This window comes from Myotis daubentonii, chromosome 3 (assembly GCF_963259705.1).
Source record: "Myotis daubentonii chromosome 3, mMyoDau2.1, whole genome shotgun sequence".
Taxonomy (NCBI): Eukaryota; Metazoa; Chordata; class Mammalia; order Chiroptera; family Vespertilionidae; genus Myotis; species Myotis daubentonii.
The window spans coordinates 203,666,051-203,685,923 of NC_081842.1; the positions used below are offsets into that span (position 1 = coordinate 203,666,051).

The 19,873-nt window shown below is 55.4% G+C and overlaps 2 protein-coding genes across 5 annotated transcripts in view; both read left to right on the forward strand.

Moving 5' to 3' along the window:
- Positions 1-1,739: 1,739 nt before the first annotated feature.
- Positions 1,740-7,861, forward strand: ZNF683 (zinc finger protein 683). Its single transcript, XM_059686119.1, is given in 7 exon segments — positions 1,740-1,853; positions 2,722-2,863; positions 2,866-2,925; positions 4,748-5,430; positions 6,267-6,395; positions 7,430-7,724; positions 7,727-7,861. Coding segments are annotated over 7 exon segments (1,515 nt in total). The 3' UTR covers positions 7,819-7,861.
- Positions 7,862-9,239: 1,378 nt separating this feature from the next.
- CRYBG2 (crystallin beta-gamma domain containing 2) overlaps positions 9,240-19,873 on the forward strand; it is a 31,983-nt gene continuing 21,349 nt past the window's right edge. For 2 of the 4 annotated variants that reach the window (XM_059690694.1, XM_059690692.1), the window contains exons 1-3: positions 9,241-9,394; positions 11,428-11,497; positions 13,015-13,742. In XM_059690694.1, the coding sequence (XP_059546677.1) occupies positions 9,288-9,394; positions 11,428-11,497; positions 13,015-13,742 (905 nt within the window). In that variant the 5' untranslated portion in view covers positions 9,241-9,287. Of the gene's footprint in view, positions 9,395-11,427; positions 11,498-13,014; positions 13,743-19,873 lie in introns of all 4 variants that reach the window. The other 2 variants (XM_059690695.1, XM_059690691.1) reach the window with 2 other exon arrangements.

The window sequence follows — 19,873 nt, forward strand, 5'->3', positions numbered from 1 at the left end:
GTTCAAGGTTCTCTGAGAACCAGATAGCAACCCCCTCCTCCTCCTCACCCCCAGACACTGACATTTCAGTGGCCCAGTTCACAGTGGCCCAAAAACCACTTTCTTTTCTTTCCTTTTTTTTTTTAAAAGCTCATGGCTTTCTTTCTTTTTTTAAAAAAAAATATATTTTATTGATTTTTTACAGAGAAGAAGGGAGAGAGATAGTTAGGAACATCGATGAGAAAGAAACATCGATCAGCTGCCTCCTGCACGCCCCCCAGTAGGGATGTGCCTGCAACCCAGGTACATGCCCTTGACCAGAATCGAACCTGGGACCTTTCAGTCCACAGGCCAATGCTCTATCCACTGAGCCAAACCAGTTCGGCCCCAAAACCACTTTCAATGAATGACAAACACATGCATTTGGACGGAGTACATCTCTATGCCCGTCATTTTATTATTCAGTCTACGGAGAGCGTTTGCTGCACATAAAGCACCTCTGACCCCTTGTAATAACTTGGTGTCCCTGAGGGGACACTCAGCCACCAACTGAGAACCACTGACTGAGAGCTGAAACGTGACCTGAAAACAGGAAGGGATGCTCAATACATCCCTTACGTGTTTCCAAAACAGAAACAAAACAAACGAACAACCATCACGGTGTCCTATAGAGTGGCCACGTGTAGATAAAGGCTGGTGGGCACCCCCCGCACACACTTGTCAGGTCTCACAGGCCCCAGACTGCCTGCCTGCCCCCTTCTTCCTATTTGTGGCAAATAAAAAGGAAGTCAAATGTAGCACCTTCCCATCAGCTCTTGCAGCCACTGGGGCTTCAGCCGCAGCCGCCAGCCCTCCCCCCTTCCCCAGCCAGAGGGGACCGCAGAGCCAGGTGAAGAGCCTCAAGCAGGAGGCCCTCCGTTGGGGTGTTTGCTCTGAGGCCTGGGCAGGGCTGGAAGGAGTTGGGGAGGAGGGAAGGAGTCTGTGTTTTGGTGGGTGCTGGGGTGCCCAGGAGCACGTGGGGTAAAGAGGGAAGGGTAGTTACTGCGGGGAAGGGGAAGGGCCTTGGGACATGTGTTGAGCTCAGGTGGTCCCGTGCTTTGCAACCTTCAGTGAAAGATGGCAGAGAAGAGAGGAGATGACTGAGCAGACAGCTGAGCTCAGGGCATCTTCCTGGCAGGCCACTCTCTTAGACAGACCCTGGTGAGAGAGCTGAGGGGGCAGTCTGGGTGGCAGGGCTCTGGGACCTCCTGAGCTGCCCAGAAAAGCTGTGTGGATGAGCAGATGCAGGGGCTCTGCTTGGTGGAGTTGCCCTTGGCGGGGAGCCTGTGGTGGGTAGTCATGGAGTCATGAGTCCCTCCCAGCATGGAGGAGAGGGGCTTCCCAGTTCCCTGTGGCCCCAAGGAGTCTGGGATATTCCCTCAGATCTCTGAGCTCACTTGTGAATAACCTTCATGAAGACCCTCCTCTCTCTTCTCTTCCTCACTCCTCACCTCTGATTGGCTAGTCTCCACTCGAGGCTCTTCCTGCACCTACCAGGAGCACATCATTGGCTTCTAAATGTCAGCACTGAGAGAGTCCTTACACATCAAATAGTCCAACCCGCCCATTTTGCAGATAGGGAAACTGAGGCCGGGAGGGCAGTGACTGGCTCAAGGCCACATGATGGTTTAATGGGAGAGCCAGCCCTGGAAGCCATGCCATTTGGAGGACCTTTACTGCTCACCTGTGACTGACTTGTCTTCCCAGCAGGTAGTGGTGGCATGAAGGGGGGACCTGCTCCAGAATTGGGTTGTTGCCACAAGACCGAGCCCCTGAGGAGCACAGGGAGTTCCCTGTCCCCCAGCCTGGACTTCCAGTCCTGCCAAGACGACCAGGTGAGGTGGAATCGCAGCCCTGCTTATGGAGGGAGGGGATGTTAGGAGGAAGTGGGGGAAATCTGGAGGGACCTGAGTTCCCATTGTCCCCTGGTCCTGAGCACCCCTGCCCCAGTGCATCATGGGGATGGGCCCTTGAGGTGCCAGACACCCTCTCCCGTGCCTTGGGGGCCAGACTCTCCTGTGGGCCATGAGAAAGGGGCAGGGCCACTGGAGGCTTGGGTGTATGATTGTGGCCTTGGCTTTAGGGCCCATCTTGTGGGGTTTGCCATCTTCTTTGTTGTTGTTAATCCTCACCGAGGACATTTTCCCACTGATTTTTAGAGAGAGTGGGAGGGAGGGGGAGAGACAGAGAGAGAAACATCGATGTGAGAGAGACACATTGATTGGTTGCTTTCCACACTCGTCCCAACTGGGGCTGGGGATCGAGCCTGCAACCGAGGTACATGCCCTTTATTGGAATCGAACCCGAGACCTTTCAGTCTGTAGGCCGATGCTCTAACCTCTGAGCCAAACAGGCCAGGGTGGGTTTACAGTCTTGATGAGGATTTTCCTCAAGTTGTCCTTGGCTCCATTCAAAACAGAGTAGATGGTCTGAGACATGGTGGGACCAGGGTGGTTAGGAAGGGAGGTGGGAAGAATGCTAGGTAAGGGGCTCTGGGGGCAGCGGGAAGGTGATCCTGGGTAGACATGCAAGTCCCCGGGGAAAGGACTCTGAGTGAGGGAAAGGGAAGCCATTTGACTGACAGATATGGTGAGGGTGAGTGGCTCTTAGCTTCTCCTCCTGCTTTGGAAACCAAACTAAGGGTGGGATCATCCCAGGGACCCAGGAGTCACAGCCCCCAGCCCCTTGCCCCCTGCCCTCCAGGTCTTCCCAGCCTGCAGGCCGCTTCCAGACACAGTGGACATCCACGGCCCATCCTGTGCCAGTTGGCTGTGCCCCCTGCCACTGACACCAGCCAGGTCTGCCCTGTTGGCCTGCCCCCGGAGCCTGGCTCTCTACCTATGTCCCTGCAGCCGGCACCCCCGGGCACAGCCCCACAGGGCCTCAGAGAGGACTCCCAGAACACGAGTAAGTCCAGGCCCCAGGGCTGCACTTGGTGGAGGCTGAGGTGGGGGCGCTGTTAGGCTTCAGGGTGGAAGGGGGAGGGGACCCAGTGTCACTGGTAAGGACAGAGCCTCAGGCACACTTGACGAGCACACTTTGGCCTGGAGTCCTGACCTAGGGGTGCAGGGGGCTCTCAAGGCGGTGACACCTGAGCCAGAGGAGGTGGGCCGTGGGATCTGGTGTAGGCTGTGAGGATGGCACCTGCCCACCTCTTTGAGCCAGAGGAGTCTCTATCATGAGTGAGGGCACTGACTGGGAGTTGGGGTGGAGTCCGGTGCTGCTCTTTTAGCGCAAAGACCTTGGGAACATCAATGAGGCCAGTTTCTTCTTCCATGAAAGTCAGCTCTCACTATCCCTATGTTCTAGGCTTGTTGCATTTTAATACACCATTCCCTTAGGCCAGGGGTCCTCAAACTTTTTAAACAGGGGGCCAGTTCACTGTCCCTCAGACCGTTGGAGGGCTGGACTATAGTTTAAAAAAAAACTAGTCAGCTGCTAAGCAATAGGCAGCAGTGGCAAAAACACCCGGCGGGCCAGATAAATGTTTTCGGCGGGCCGCATGTGGCCCGCGGGCCGTAGTTTGAAGACCCCTGCCTTAGGCCACTGTGACCTCCTGGAGGGCAGGGACTGTTGGTTGTGTCCTTTATCCCTTACCCCCACCCCCTGTAAGAGCACGGAGCAAAACAGCTCAGTATAAAGCTGGTTGAGTGAATGAATGAGAATTCAAGCAGACTATATATATATACACACACTAGAGGCCCGGTGCACGAAATTCATGCACAGGGTGTGTGTGTGTGTGTGTGTGTGTGTGTGTGTGTGTGTCTGTGTTCCTCAGCCTGCCTGCACCCACTCACAATCCTGGACCGCTGGCTCCTAACCACTCTGCCTGCCTGACTGACTGATTGCCCCTAACCACTCGCCTGCCTGCCTGATTGCCCCTAACCACCCCTGCCTCAACCCCCGCTGTGGTGGCTTTGTCCAGAAGGATGTCCGGAATGACGTCTGGAAGGTCGTTCGGCTGTCTGGTCTAATTAGCATATTACGCTTTTATTATATATATATATAGTTTTTACTTCATATCACTCCTGATTAGCTCCTACCTCACTGTCTGTTGTATCTCAGTCCCCTTGCAAAGCTCTTCTCTACTTACCTCCTAAATATTCACCTGTTCCGGAACTCAGTCCAGAGCCCTCTTCCCTTCCCTTCTCTCCCTCCTCCTCCCCTCCTCTCCTCCCCCCTTCTCTTTCCCTCTGCTCTCCTGTTCTCTTTAGAGTGGCACTGTGTGCTAGGACCTCCTGTGATGATGGAAATGTTCTATGCCTGTGCTGGCTAATATCGTACCTCATACCTGCTGAGCTTTCTTAATGTGGCTAGTGCCATCGAGGAGCTGAAATTTTTATTGTATTTATTTTAATTAATTTCAGTGTGGACACATCTCAGGTGTCCATTTTGGACACAGCAGACCTAGTGTCATCCTCAGGTGATATCATCTGGGCCCCAGGCACCCGAATTTATATCTCCAGCTCAGACCTCGCCTTGACACTCCAACCGCCCACTGGACTGCTCCACGTGGTGTCTAACAGGCTTCCTCAGTGGTTTCCTCTCCCTAGAATTGTTCCGCACTGCACCAGTACTGGCCGCTTTTCTTGGCAAGTGTGATTGCAGACAGGGAAGTCCAGCGAGAGGAAAGGTCTTGTCCAGTCGCCAACCCCAGGGGGCAGGCTAGGTGGGAGCAGCACTTTGGCCCAGCCTGTGGGGCCCTGACTGGCTTCCCTTTCCTTCTCAGAACGCCAGTCACCAGGGCCACATGCCAGCTCCACTGATGACGACAAATTCACAGCCACGTCCCATCTGAGCAGGGATAAGATGGGAAGCCAGCAGGAACAAGCTGATGAGGAGGCCCCCTGCCCGTCCTTCTCTCCCCACAACAGCTCTTCCCCAAACCCCTGGCAGAATGGAAAGTGCTCCAGCTCCTTGGCTTTCTGCTCCTGCCCCCCACCCATACCCATCTCCAAAGAACGCCCATTCCTCCTTCACCCCCTCTGCCCTGCATATCCACTTCTCCTGCCCCCACCTTATCTGTTCACCTATGGGGCCCCTTCTGTCCAATGCCACCCTTTCTTCATGTTGCCCCAAGATACCTCCTACCCCACCAGGGCTCTGCCCAGTGTGCTGATGAGTGTCAGTGAGCCTGGGCACCACAGCTCCTGGGGGGAGACCCTGTGTCCCTACCCAGGGGCCTCTCAAGCCTCTGTTCAAATCCCAATGTCCCAGGCCTCGATTCCAGGCCCTGGAGTTGCCAGGACCTACTCCCCAGCGCCAGAGCATGCTGGCAGGGCGGCTCCAGCAAAGCGGGCCCCACTGGGCTCCCAAGCAGCCCTGCCTTACCCGCTGAAGAAAGAGAATGGCAAAATCCTGTACGAGTGCAACGTGTGCAGCAAGAGCTTCGGGCAGCTCTCCAACCTCAAGGTATCGTCCTCCTGGGCTCCAATGCCCTCCCCCAATCCCCAGCGTCCCAGCATCTTTTAATTTAATGGTGAATTTAGACCTTGATCTCGGTCTCTCTCAGCATCTAGTGCAAAGTCCTTTCCTGAAAAGCCATTCTTTCTAGATTCCCAGTTATATCTCCTCGTGTTTGTTTGTTTGTTTGAAGTTCAGTGGGCGAAGGAGTAGATCTCAGTGAGACCCATAGAACTGAGGGCCAGCCTTTGTCAAGTGGGATCTCACAAACCAGCGCCCAGTACCGTTGGCGTCCACCAGGGGGCGACCATGTCAGCAAAGATGAGCGCTATGCATAAGTTGGCATTGCTGAAGTTGAGGAAAGGTTATGATTATTGAGGGAGATGCCTTCTTGATCCTCAGGCATGAGTTCCCAAACTTTGATGAGCTTCAAACTACCAAAAGAGCTGGTAAACATGCAGATTCCTAGGCCCCAGCCCAGGGATTCTAATTCAGATGGTTAGCGTGGGGCCTGAGAATCTACATTTTTAATGTTTTAATGTACTTCCGGGTGATGCTGATGCTGCTGGTCTGTGGACCACTCTTTGAGAAGCACTGCTCAGGAGATACATTACCCCTTACCTGGCCTTCTGACCACTGCCACCTCCCTCCCTCAGGGCAACAGAGAGGGGTACCTGGGGGATGGAAGAGAGGCCCTGAGCGGGGAGTGACAGAGAGGTGAGGGGCTTGAGAGGCCTTGATGCCAGAATGAGTTCCTGTGGAGATGTGGGTAGAGGTACAGAGAGGACCCCAGGTCCTGCTGGGGCTCTGGGCAGTTGGCTGCATTTCTTCCATACCTGGCTCAGGTCCATCTGCGTGTCCACAGCGGGGAGCGGCCGTTTCAGTGTGCCCTGTGCCAGAAAAGCTTCACCCAGCTCGCCCACCTGCAGAAGCACCGCCTGGTGCACACTGGGGAGCGGCCCCACAAGTGCCTGGTGAGACCCTTCTCCCCTCCTGCACTCCTGCAGGCAAGTGAGGAAGGAGTTCCAGACCCCTGGGGGAGGGCCCTGTGGCCTCCATTCCCAATCCTCCTGAGATGAGGGCGGTGCAGGGAGGGAGGGGGAGGAGCATGAAAATGACCCCCCTGAGCCCCGAAGGGCCAGGAAGTGATATTGGAGGTCAGTCCTGGGGTCTGGGGGGGGGAATAGAGGTATGAGCCTGTGCGGGGAGGATAGTAAAGTTGGGGGTGGATTCCTATTACCTTCTTTCCAGCGCTGCTGGGAAGTTAATGGCAGAGTGTGTACAAAGCACACAAACACTGCATATAAATATCATCAGCCCCAGGTTGGCTCCCTTGAGCCTCCGCAGTCCCCACTTGGGAGCTCAGAAGGGCAGGGACTCTTGCCCTGTTTTACACAAACAGAAAGGAAAGCAGCACAGTGGCTGTGAGTCTGAGCCACGTGGGTTCAAATCCTTGCTCTGCCTCCAACTTGCTGTGGGGCCTTTGGCCAGTGGTCCACTCCTCTGAGCCGCTGCTTTCTCACTGTCGTATAGGGGTTGCACTAGTACTTATCCATGCTTCCTCAGGGTCCTGGGGAAGACTACGTGAGACCAATTCTAGCATGTGGCTGCTCCCAGGAAATGTTAATTATACCCACGGAAGCCGCGGCCCCACTCATAAAGGTCGCATGTGATTATCTCATTCAGTCTATCATACCGATGAAGTTAAGTATTAACAGTCACATGTTACCAATAAGGTGGACAAGGCTCAGGGAGGGGAAGTCACCTATACAAGGCCATGCAGGGAATAAAAGAACCAGGATACCAACCAGGTCTGCCTGGCTCCAATGTGCCAGACACTGTGGGTCCCAGGGTGGAATCCTGGGGTGGTGTGTGTGTGTGTGCCGGGGGGAGGGGAGGCAGCTTCAGAGTCTGTATTACAGGGAAGCGGGGAGGGAGTGGGGAAGGGGAGCAGAGATCCTGAGCCAGCTGGGGGGGCACAACTGATGCCAGTGCTCATTCCCTTCAGACGTGCCACAAGCGCTTCAGCAGCTCCAGCAACCTCAAGACGCACCTGCGCCTGCACTCAGGGGCCCGGCCCTTCCAGTGCAGTGTCTGCCCGAGTCGCTTCTCCCAGAACGTTCACCTGCAGCTGCACCATCGGCTGCACGCTCCACTGCCCTGCAGCCTGGCTCATCCCCACCTACCTCTGGCATCTCTCACCTGCCTTGCCGGGTGGCACCAAGGGGCACTAGATCTTGTGATGATGCCATCAGAGAGGCAGGTGGGCCAGGAAGCTGACAAGATTAAGGTGTCCTCAGCATCTCGGGGAAAGCAAGGGCAGCCAGCCTGAGCAGTGGTGTCAGGACTGCTCTCGGGAGGGGCAGGGGCAGAGCGATTAAAGGATTTTCTCTATAACCAGTTGAGGCCTCTTGAGCTTCAACAGTGGAGGGGGAAGCCGCCGTGTATTTGCCAGACTTCACAACTCACCTGCAGCAGGTCAAGACAGGCAGGAAGAGCCTGTGCTGCCCACACATGGAGTGGGTGCCTGCAGTCCCTACCTGAGGCTTAGGTTTGGGTTCTGCTCCCTCTTGGGACCAGGTCCTTCATCTCGGCTCACCGATGGACAGTCCAGCCTTCCAGGCCTCTGCAAGGTGCAGACTGTGCTGCCAAGAAGGGGCACGTTGCTCTCTCATCTGTCCAGATGTCTGTCTGCTGCTTCCCACCGCCTCTTGTCTTAGTTCTTAGGAGGCCACGGTGCCCCTCCCTGCCATGCATGGCCTGTTCATGCCAGGATTGAGCCCCCTGTGTGGGTAGATGGGCAGGAACGCAGGATGTCAGTGTCCACCATGACCCAGAAGCATGATGTCCCATGTGCTAGGACCAGTCACCACAGAGGGCAAAGGGCTAAGGAGTGCTGGGCTCAGGGAAGGGGTAGAGGCCCTGCAAGGACTATAGGCAGAGAAGAACCGGCAAAGAGAGCCTGGGGAACTGGGACCCTCCTGCTGGCCTTTCTCTCTGCAGTCCTAGAGGATCCCCTCAGAGGGGCAAGGTGTCCCCTACCCGCACTCGAGAGTTACAGAGGCAGCAGCAGGTGGGAAGGCAGCAGCTGGGAGGCAGCAGGTCCAGGCTATCTCAAAACAAACAGTGTCTGTAATTAAACAACAATAGCTGGACATCTGCCAGCAGGGCGCCATTCCCAACCACGTGGGTTTCAGAGAGGTTTCCCCAGGGGTCCTGGTGGAGATTATGGCTGTGTCCATCTCCAGGACAGAGAACCGGAGAGCCCACCACGGCTGACAAGGGCAGGGTCGGCTTCAGCCCCCACCGGTAATCAAGGTCCCGGTTCCAAGCCCACCCAGTCACCGCTTTGGCCCCCCCCCCCCCCCCCCCCTGGCCAGGTGACAACCACGGGTAAGGCCCCGCCCAGTCGACGAGACCACGCCCATTCCAGCACACGGCCCCGCCCCTGCGTTCTAGCCCCTCCTTCGTGGGGGAGGGAAAGACCCTGCGCTCAGCCCCGCCCCCCGGCCCCAGCTCACCCCGATGCCTATTTCCCCGCCCTCCTCGTGTAGACCCGCTTGGGGGGTGGCGGGATCTGCGGGCCCTGGCGCCCCCAGGAGACCCCGAGGCGCGCGGGCAGAGCCTGGGGGGGAAGGGGCTCTGTCGCCGGGTCCGGGCGGCCCCTACAAAGCGCACTCGCTGCCCCCGGGTACGGGCAGCATCTGGGTGGGTCCCCGCCGGCACGCGGGCGGGCGGGACCGCTGTTTGCTCTGGGGGCCGGGCCGGAGTAGGCGGTTCTCCGCTAAAGAGCGGATCCGGGTGGGCCCGGCGGCCCGAAGCGGTCAAGTGCCCCGACGTCCCGAGCCCGGGGCCTTGCCCCCGCCATGGCCGAGCGGCGCGAGGGCCTGGGGCTCCGCCTGGTCCGTCGCCTGGCCGGGTTAGGGGTGCGCCGGGGGAAGCGGACCCCGGAGGAGGCCAGAGCCCGGGATAGGTGAGGGATGGAGGAGGGCCGCGTGGGTGCGTCGCGCGCGCGCGCGCGCGCGTGTGTGTGTGTGTGTGTGTGTGTGTGTAGCTGTCTGTCTGTCGGAGAGTGTAGTAGATATTAAAATACGCGTATGTGAGATGTGAGTGTCTCGGAGCATAAAAATGTGTCGATTTTGGATGTGCAAATGCGAAGACGGCCTTTATAAAGTCCCTGTGCTCTTTTGAAACTTTAAAACACCTTTTGCGATTTCCTTAAGTCAGGCTGCTTTAGCTTGACCTCCCTCCCATCTAGCCGCCTGCAGACAATTTCCTTACCGAGGAGAGTAAAGGCGATGCATAACTCCTTCCGCCTGTGTGGACTTTGATTCCCACATAACAGGCCAGTTCCCTCTGGTCTTCCTGACCCTCTGTTAGGAGTGTGACCGGCTCCTGAGTTGTCTTGGGCGGCACTGCACTTGCCCTTGTTGCCATGGCGAGGTTTTCCCTGTCATCCCGGGTCGCAATAGCAATCAGCCTCTCTTTGCCACTTGCTTAGTGCCTCCCTTGAATGATCTCATTTAATCCTTACAGCAGCTCCACGAGACAGGTGTTCAGTGTGATTCAGACGTGGAAATGGAGGTTCAGAGAGGCAAAGTGCCCTGTCCATCACACGACTGGGGAGTGGCGGGGCTGGAGGGCAAGCTTGGGCAGTCTGACTCCAGAGCTCACATCCTGAAGCCCCCGCTGCTCTGTTGCCTTGAGAGACTGAAGGCCTGCAAGCCAGGGGGCCAGAGTCTGTCCTAGCCTCGCTGCCACTGGCCATGTGACTCCGAACAAATGACTTCCCTCCGAGCCCATTCGCTGGCAGCTGATGTTTGAATGGGAGGAAAAAGGGGCCGTGTATGGCTAGCAGCTGGAATCGAGGACCCCAGTAGCTCCTGGGCCTATATCCCAGAAGAGGGTGGGGTGTTTGTGTGTCTGTACAATTCAGTTACCCAGCAATTTGTTCTGATCTTATCACGACACAACTGTTTTCAGCTCACCTTGGGAGGAATGGGGGTGTGGTGGAGGCAGAGTGAGGGGAAGGGTTTGTACTGCTCTCTCACCCCAAAGAGAGAGGGGAGGGGCAGGGAGGGCCTAGCCACCCTATGCTGGGAAGCCTGGGTGAGCTGGGGGGTGGTGCCCACACCCTGCTAGTGCCATGCCCTACCCCGCTGGAAGACACGCCCTCTCCCTTTACCCTGCCTGGCAGAAACCTGCCCTATAGGCCCAGGTGGCTCTGCCCCTCCCTTTCCCCACTTGAGAGGAGGTGGGGTTGGGGCGTAGGTGATTCAGCTGTGTGGAGGGCAGGGGAGGGACTGCGGAGGCTCCTGCAGTAGCATGATGACACATCCCGTGTGTACGCACTTGGATTCAGTTCTCACAGTTGTGAGAATGGGACTGAGGCACGAGCCTCCGATTCCTGCTGCTTTCCCGGGGTGGGGGTCAGAGTGCATGGAGGAGGCAGCCAGCAGCCAAGGCACATCCGCATCTTGCCCCCCATTCGTGTGGTGATGTCCAACCAGCCTTCGGAGGGGGATGGTCCTAGTGTCTTACTCCCAAGGCTCATTAGTCATGTGATTCTAGGCTTCACCTCTCTGGCCTCCGTTTCCTTACCTGAAAAATGGGGCACTAATATCCACCTCTCAGGGTTATTGTGAGGCTTACGGGAGATCATGTAGGCACAATACCCAGTGCTAAGCCTGGCATAGGGAGTGCTTCAGCAAATGGCGAGCTTTTGAATTACGGGGCACTGTCGCTTTTCTGTATTCTGGCCCTGATACAGGCCTAGTCCCCACTTTTCTCCAAGCCCAGCCCTCTTTCTCTGTCTCTGGGGGTGGAGTGGACAGTTGGGGAAGGGAGCAGAGAGGAGGCTGCTGTACAAGCTTCCCCTTTCCCCAGATTTCAGGAGCTCATCCAGGCTGTGGGCTCTGAGAGAAGTGAGAGAGGCCGCTGGGTCAAGCCTTGGGGTGGGAGAGGAGAAGGCTACCTCACTCCCTTCCCCCTGTGCTTCCTTTTCAGGCCCTGGGGTGGCCAGAGTTGCCCTGACCTGGCCCAAGGCCAGGGCAGCACTAACAATGTCAGCCTCAAGGTAGGAGAGAAGGCAAAGGGGAGGCCAGGAAGGGGTTGGTGGGGGAGGGGCAGGCCCTGAGAACCTTGACTCATAAGTCAGGCAACTGGAGTTCTCTAATCCTCCCTTTGTCACTTATTCACTGGGTGAACCAGGGCAGATCACTCCTCACCTCTGAACCTCAGTTTCTCCATCTGCAAAATGGGAACAATAATGCCTCTCAGGGCTGCTGTGAGACATGAGGTAATGGATGTAGAACATGCAGCATGGGGTCTAGATGCTCAGGAAACATGAGCTTCCTAACGCCGGCCCCAGGGAGGCATGTAGGGTCTCCGCCTGTTCGCAGGACCCCCTTTTCCACACTTCCTGCTTTAGCTTGACCTCCCTCCCTCCCATCTTTTGTCCTTTTAACCCACTTCCTGGCATGGACCCCCCCAGGGGTGATGCTGGGCCAGTGACTTAACCTTCTGGCCACAGTTTTCCCGTCTGAGCCATGGATCGGGCAGCACTGGGTGTCCTCCACTTGGAGTTGGCTCAAGTAGCCGTGTGTCTCTCTGTGGTCCTGAATACCATTAGTAATTACTCACATGTAATTGAGTACTCGTTATGTGCCGGTGCTCTGCATAGATTATCTCATGAAATCTTCACAGCACTCCCAGGAAGCGGGTACTGTTATTATCATGCCAATTTTACACATGGGGAAACTGAGATGCAAGAGGTATTGCAGCTAGGAATTGCAGAGCTAGGATTCAAGCCCGGGTTGCCTCGCTCCAGGCCCCCACAGGAATCATTGTCCTCTTCTGTCTCTTGAGGTGTTCAGCCCCTGGTGAATGAAAGGCTGCACCTATTTCACAGATGAGTAAATGGAGACATTTGGGATCAAGGGTCCCTGCTAGAAGGAATTTTGACCCAGACTTGGCTCCTCTGTTGTCAGAGCATAAATACCTCCTTGAAAACTGGGTTTTGGGGTGGTGGGGGGGACAAAGGAGGCAGTGTCCTTATGGGTCTGGGATCCTGGGCCCTTTCCCCTCACCCCCACAGCCAGACTTGGCCCCAGGGGAAACAGCAGACACAGGTCAGGTGTGTCCCATTTTCAGGGGAACCCTCTTCCCTGACTCCCTCATGTCCCAGGTACATCTCTATGCCCAGGTGTGCCTGGGGATCTCAGGTGGGAGGGTCCTGGGGAGGTGGCTGCAGGCAGAGGCCATGGGCGCTTGAGGCCGGCATGCCCACGAGCCCCTAATCCCCCAGGGCAGCTGGGGAAGCAGCAGCTGAGCTGAGAGTTGGGCCCTCGTGTGTGACTTTATTCATGGCGGTGTCTTCTCTGGATCTCTTTCCTCACCGTAGAATGGGAGGCGTGAGTTGAGTGGGGAAGGGCCTTCCCGGAGCTCTGCCCCTTTGCCCAGCTCTCATGGCCCTGGCCGCCTGCCTTAGGACAGCTCTGCTTCTCCGGTGCAAGGAGGGCAGTCGGGGTGAGGAGGTGCCTGGAGGGCAGGGAAAGATGCTGTCACCAGGCCGCTGCCTCTGCTTTCCCTCAGACCCAAGCCCAGAGCCGCTCAGAATGGGACCTTCAGGAAGGGAGCCGAGGTTCCTGGCTTTGGAAGCGACGACACGGCTCAGGAGGGCTCGCTCAGCCCCTGGGGCGCCTCCAGAGGCCAGCTGTGGGCAGCGCCTCTGACATGGCCAACTATCCCTCCATGGAGCTGGAGAGCCCAGCACTGGCAGCAGACCCCGCTGGTCCCAGGCACCCCTCATGCCCGGTGCCAGTGCCTGGGCATTTGGGACAGGAAACCCCAGACTGCACTTGCCTGCAACCCTCATACATGGCCCCAGAGGTCCCTCTGAATCCTGAGCCACCCAGCACCGTGGAAGACATGCCGCCCCGCCCAGCATCCTTTCCCAAGGCAGAAGGGGCAAAGGGCAAGCCTGCCACCCCAGGGCCAGCACTGCCAGAGCCAGCCCAGATCCTACCGGAGCGAACCTCTGCCAGGAAGACCCGCTACCACATCACTGTCATCCTGCAGGGGCGTGGGCTGACACCTGGGGAGGAGGGTGGGGAGCCCAAACCGGCCCAACCAGCTCTTCACCCCTTCTGCCCTGAGGAATTCAGGGCCTGGCTGGATCCTCCCCAGGGGCCCCGCCCCATCACGGGGTGCCCAACTGACCCGCCCCAGGAGCCCCGGCTAAGAGCCCCACGGCATCAGAAGAGCACGGCCCAGCAGCAGGAGATCCAGGCCCACGGGTCACCTGGGTCCCAACACACACGGTGAGTACAGGTCTGTCCCCATGTGGGGCGGCCGTGGGAGGAAAAACTAGCCTGGCTGCCCTTTCTGGGGTCTCTGCCTCACCTCCAGACTTCTTCAACTCCAGGCCCATTCATTCAGCTCCCTGAGCATGGACTGACTCTGCCATCCCCTCCCCACTCACCTTGCCTTCCTCTCCCTCCCCTCACCCACAGCCTACCTCCTGAACCCACTGCTGCTCTCCTCCCCCTCCATCTGAGGAGGGGGAGATCCTTCATGAAGAGGCTGGGAGAGTGGTCACCTTCCCCTCAGCAACACCCACCACTCCCTGCTTCTGTTCAGGCGACCACAGAACCCACCTGGGAATAGGCACTAGCCAAGGTGCTGGGTGTCCTGGGGCAAATTGCTTAACCTCTCTGGTCCCTGAGTTGTCGAGTAGATTTGGTAGCTGGAGATGAGGTAGTTACAGGATCATGCTTTGAACTCCAGAGAGACGGGCTGCCGAAATAGCAGGGATGCTTATTAATAACACCTCAGTCGCAGCAATAATTACCTACCAGGCTCTGTGTCAGCAGCCACAGGAACGGGCACTGAGATTCCCAAGCCTCGATTTTTATGTGTTTTGAAATGATTCTCCCAAATCTGCTTGGTGGGCTCAGAGGTGAAAGAGTGGGTTCCCTAAAACTCACCTGAGCAGGGGTGAATATGGCCCTGGGGCACTGGGCCCCACACAGGGCTCTGAGAAGTTCCTAATGTGGTGGCGGCTGTCATTTATGGTTTGTTTTCTAAGCATAATCCTGTTTCATCCTCACAACAGCCCCATGGAGTAGGGCTATTCCTGCTCCACACCCCCATGCCTGATTACAATAGGAAACTAAGGCTCAGAGAGGTTCTACCACTTGCTCAAAGTCCACTAGAAAGTGAGGGGCCTGAATTTGAATGCGGTGCCTGTGCTCTAATCATTTCTCTATCCTGCCTCTCACAGAGGCCTCATTGGCCCTGTGCAGACGAGGGAAGGTTGAGTGTGGTTGCTGTGCGGACTCCAGGGTTTTCTCTGACCCTGTGGAGGTAGATCTGGCGGCATTTTGCCGGGATGTCCGGGACTCTGAATGGGAGGCAGGTCACTGGTCCTGCGGCAAGGACGAGGGAGATGTGGGAGCGTGGCTGGCTCAGATCTGCTCGGTGACCCAGCGGGGGAGAGGGCTGCCGAGCGAAGGGGTGGAGGAGTAGGCCTTGGAGAGAGGACAGAAGCAATAGGTTTAGCTGGGAGGCTGGGGCCTTACCTGCTACTCCCCAGCTATTTCGGGTCCAGGTGGATAATGACAGACTCTGGCGGGAGGCTAGGGTTCCCTTAGAGAGGAGGAAGGGGACCTCCAGGGACATCCTCCTCCCATGTCCCCAGGGTTTCTGGGGCAGGATTTGCAAATATAGGGGTGGGGAGGCAGGACACAGTTGGGACTGCAAGTGGGAATGCCTATGCATTCAAGGTTGTGTGTCTGAGTTTGACCGTAGGCTGTGAATTGACGGTGTGCGTGCATTATGAATGTGTGCTTGTGCCATCGTGTCTGTGACTGGTGTGTTGCTGTGTCTCTTGAGTGTTTGTAGCTCTGACTGTGTGTTTGACTGTGTAAGTCAGCATACTAGTAAGTGTCTGTGTTTTTGTGCCTGTGCTACTCCCTGGGTCTGTGCCGGTGTGACGCAGCATGTGTTTGTGGGATGTGGGCCTGTAGACTGGTTTGGCCTAGTTTGGGGGTGACTCACAGGTAAGCGGGGAGAATCCAGGACTTGTTGGGTTAGACAAGGCTCTTTCCCACACTCCCCTCCGCCCCTTCCTCAGCCTCTCCCTTCTCAGCCCCACACCTTGTGTGGAGGTCACAGGTTACCCTGCCAACCAATTCACTTCTGAGATGGGATCCTGGAGAAGAGAGGGAACGGGCACTTCTGCTGGGCTGGGTCATTGAGGTGTGTCTTCAAAGCAAGGACAAAAAGGGGAGCTATATGCCGGGGTCCTGCCCCAGCGGGTCCAGGGGTTCCCCAAAGGTGTGGACGGAGTCGGCGAAGAAGGAACGATACAGAGATAGCGTTCAGTTGATCATCATAGCCGGGTTCGCTTGTCAGGGTCTCCAGTCAGGTTCAGTGTCCAGGTTCCAGTCAGGTTCTCCTGCCAATCTCTGTAGTCAGGTTCAGTCCAGGATCCCTTGCCATGTTCTCCCGCTAGGCTCTGTCTCTAGGCTCCGAGGCCAGTCCCTCTCCAGGATCCTCCGGCATGCTCTCGCCAGCGAAGTTCTTCTGTCTCTAGAGAACGATCTGTGTAGGTTCTGTGCCTAGGCTCTGTCTCTCTTGGTCCTGTCTTCCAAGCCCTGTCTCCTAAGTTGTGTTCTGAGTTCTGTCTCTTTCTGTCTTGTTACATCTGTATTTATACCAGTTGACTCAATCCCATCAATCTCTATTACAAAGGTTAGGGCGTTTCTTATCTCCATTCCAGGGAGAAAAGATTATGTAGTTTAAGCATGATTGTTCATAGTTAAAGGGATTAATTACCCGCCTGGCACTTAGTTGAGGGGTTTTATTCCCTCCCTAACTTCAGGGGAAAATCCCTACCTGGGGATTCAACCTTTCTCGGAGAGGTGACCTTGGTTAAAACACAGTGCCAAGAAGGTGAGCAAACATATTAAGAACAGTATGCCATATATGCCAGGTCCCTTGAAACAGCAAGGATGGACCGGCTCCCGGCAAATTCCCCCTTTTTTATTTTTTAAAAGCAAGCATTACAAAGAAAAATCTGAAACGCTCTCTTGTATCCATTTTAAGAGTAGGATTGGCGCTTTCTGCTATTACCTGAGTCCTGATCTTTCACCCCAGGGAGAGCTTGCCAATCCTGCACTTTCCCGGGGTGGAAAGGCTGCAGTGGGGTTAAGGATAAGGCTCCTTGGGCCTACCTTCTCCCATGCCTCTACATTTACCTTTCCGGCACCTTTCCTTCCTCAGAAAAGCATGGACGTATTTCTTGTATAAAATGTTCTGTCTGACTGGGAGTAACCTTAATTCCTCTGCTAATAAGCATATATGTTAAAAGATCAATACGGAGTCTTTTTTCTTTAGACTCAGTATGGCACATCTTCTTAATCTAAAGATCAATACAGAGTCTTCTTTCTTTGGACTCAGTATGGCACATCTTCTCAATCTAAGAATCAATACAGAGTCTTCTTTCTTTGGACTCAGTATGGCACATCTTCTCAATCTAAGTTCTGTACTATCCACCTTCTTACCCTACTTATCCTCTATAGGGGGGTCTGTAGCACCCTGGTGGAGTCCTATCCGTCCCGAGTGTGGGGTTCTCAATGGGGGGGGGCTTACCTAAGGGAATCCTGTTCCAGGGGTTCCCAAAGGTGTGGACGGAGTCGGTGAAGACTATCCACCCTCTTCCTATGGTGGAGTCCTATCCGTCCCGAGTGCGGGGCGCTTGCCTAGTGGAATGGGAGGCTTACCTAAGGGTCCCTGTTCGGGCGCCATATGCCGGGGTCCTGCCCCAGCGGGTCCAGGGGTTCCCCAAAGGTGTGGACGGAGTCGGCGAAGAAGGAACGATACAGAGATAGCGTTCAGTTGATCATCATAGCCGGGTTCGCTTGTCAGGGTCTCCAGTCAGGTTCAGTGTCCAGGTTCCAGTCAGGTTCTCCTGCCAATCTCTGTAGTCAGGTTCAGTCCAGGATCCCTTGCCATGTTCTCCCGCTAGGCTCTGTCTCTAGGCTCCGAGGCCAGTCCCTCTCCAGGATCCTCCGGCATGCTCTCGCCAGCGAAGTTCTTCTGTCTCTAGAGAACGATCTGTGTAGGTTCTGTGCCTAGGCTCTGTCTCTCTTGGTCCTGTCTTCCAAGCCCTGTCTCCTAAGTTGTGTTCTGAGTTCTGTCTCTTTCTGTCTTGTTACATCTGTATTTATACCAGTTGACTCAATCCCATCAATCTCTATTACAAAGGTTAGGGCGTTTCTTATCTCCATTCCAGGGAGAAAAGATTATGTAGTTTAAGCATGATTGTTCATAGTTAAAGGGATTAATTACCCGCCTGGCACTTAGTTGAGGGGTTTTATTCCCTCCCTAACTTCAGGGGAAAATCCCTACCTGGGGATTCAACCTTTCTCGGAGAGGTGACCTTGGTTAAAACACAGTGCCAAGAAGGTGAGCAAACATATTAAGAACAGTATGCCATATATGCCAGGTCCCTTGAAACAGCAAGGATGGACCGGCTCCCGGCAGCTATATGCAGGCAGATTCCAGCATAGTGTGAGGAACATTCTAGCAGTCCTGACTGTCCAGGGATTGGTCAGGTCAACTGTCAGATGGTGACCTCCCTAGCCCTAGAGGTGTGCAGGCAGAAGCGAATGACCGCATGCTTGTGGAATGAGTGTCTATCAGGGGTGTTGTCCAGGGGCTGGGCTGGGGTGAGCGAGGCATTGCATTCTGATTATTGGGAGGTCACTGACAATATCTAATTTGACTATCAATGGCTTCCTGTGAAGCGGATTTCCTGTTGCTTTGCCAAAGCCTATGGGGCCTTCCAAATGTGGTTCCTGTTTTTATGGTAATTTGTTGACCCCTGGACTCCCTGGACTCTTCATGGGAAAGTTGGCTGTGGATGAACTGAATCAGGGACTAGGGCAGTGATGGCGAACCTTTTGAGTTCGACATGGCAGCATTTTGAAAAACCCTAACTGAACTCTGGTGCCGTGTCACATATAGAAAATTTGATCTTTGCAACCATAGTAAAACAAAGACTTATATTTTTGATATTTATTTTATATATTTAAATGCCATTTAACAAAGAAAAATCAACCAAAAAAGTGAGTTCGTGTGTCACCCCTGACACGCGTGTCATAGGTTCGCCATCACTGGACTAGGGCATCACCTAACACAATTAGCATTGAATGAATGAATAAGTGAATGAGTGAATGAACAAATAAATGACTTAGAACCCTGGCTTTGCCCCTTACCATTAATGCCATTAGGGACAGGGAATCTCAGCGAATAGCAGTTGCTATTATTGTTTTTCAGAAATGAAGGGGAAGACTCAGGGGGAGTGAGGGGGTGAAGCTCCATGTGGGGGAAATCCCAGCAAGGACAGGGGTTCTGTTAGAAGAAAGGGGGCTCCTTAGTGAGAACGGGGGAGAGGCTCAGGGCCTCAGTGAAGGGCTAGGAATCCAGGGCCCAAGGTGTCTGATTGTGTCCTGCTCTCAGGAATTCTGCCTGAGAAGGATTGGGACTCCATCTCAGCCCACCACCTTTCCCATACACAAGGCTTTTCTGGGGCCACTCAGACCCTGTCTCGGGCCAGGCCACATGCTGTCATAGCTACCAGCGGTCCCTGAGTCAGGCCAGGCTTCCCTAGGCCTCAGCCCCTTTCATCTCTGCCCCTCATAAAACCTGAGTCACTGCTGGGGCCACAGGGCAGGGTCAAAGTTCTAGGTTCCACCAGCTTAGTAGAGAGGAAGATAGAGATGGGGGAGGGAAGCTGGGGGCATGGGCCCATTTCTGGTCCTAACGTCCTTTATAGTGGTCTAAGGGATGCCTAGTGAAGGGGGGGAGCGGACCCGAAGACAGGTTGGGCCTGAGGCTGGGCATGAGCAGGTTGACTTCACTGGTCCTTGGGGCCTGAGAATAGGATCGCCCTGGTCAGCTGCCCTGGTCAGCGTGACTTGGAAGTCAGAGTGGAGGCTGGACGGCCCCTCCAGGCCTGCTGTCACCCCCTTTAAAAGCATATTTCCAAACCATTGCATCTCAATTGGCCAGGTAAATCCATTAGGGAGTTTTGTATGGTGATTAAGCACCCAGGGCTGGCATTCAAGACTTGGCTCTGCTACTGTGTAACTCTGGGCAAGTTTCTTACCCCCCCCCCGCCCCCCCCCCCCCCCCCCCCCGTGAACGTTCCTCCAGCCCTCATCTGCTAAACGGGAATGTTCGTATGTTTGTTCATAATTTACTAATACCGTACTCTCTAGGAGTTATCAAGTGCATGGAGTTCTTTTGAGGATTCCATAGGGCAATGGACGTAAAGGAGTTAGCAAGCTGTTTGGCACGGAGTAAGCCCTCAGCAGATGGCTGCTGTGGTTGCTGTCACTATTAAAACAGGTTCACCAGAGAGTTCCTAGGGAGCTTAGAAGTC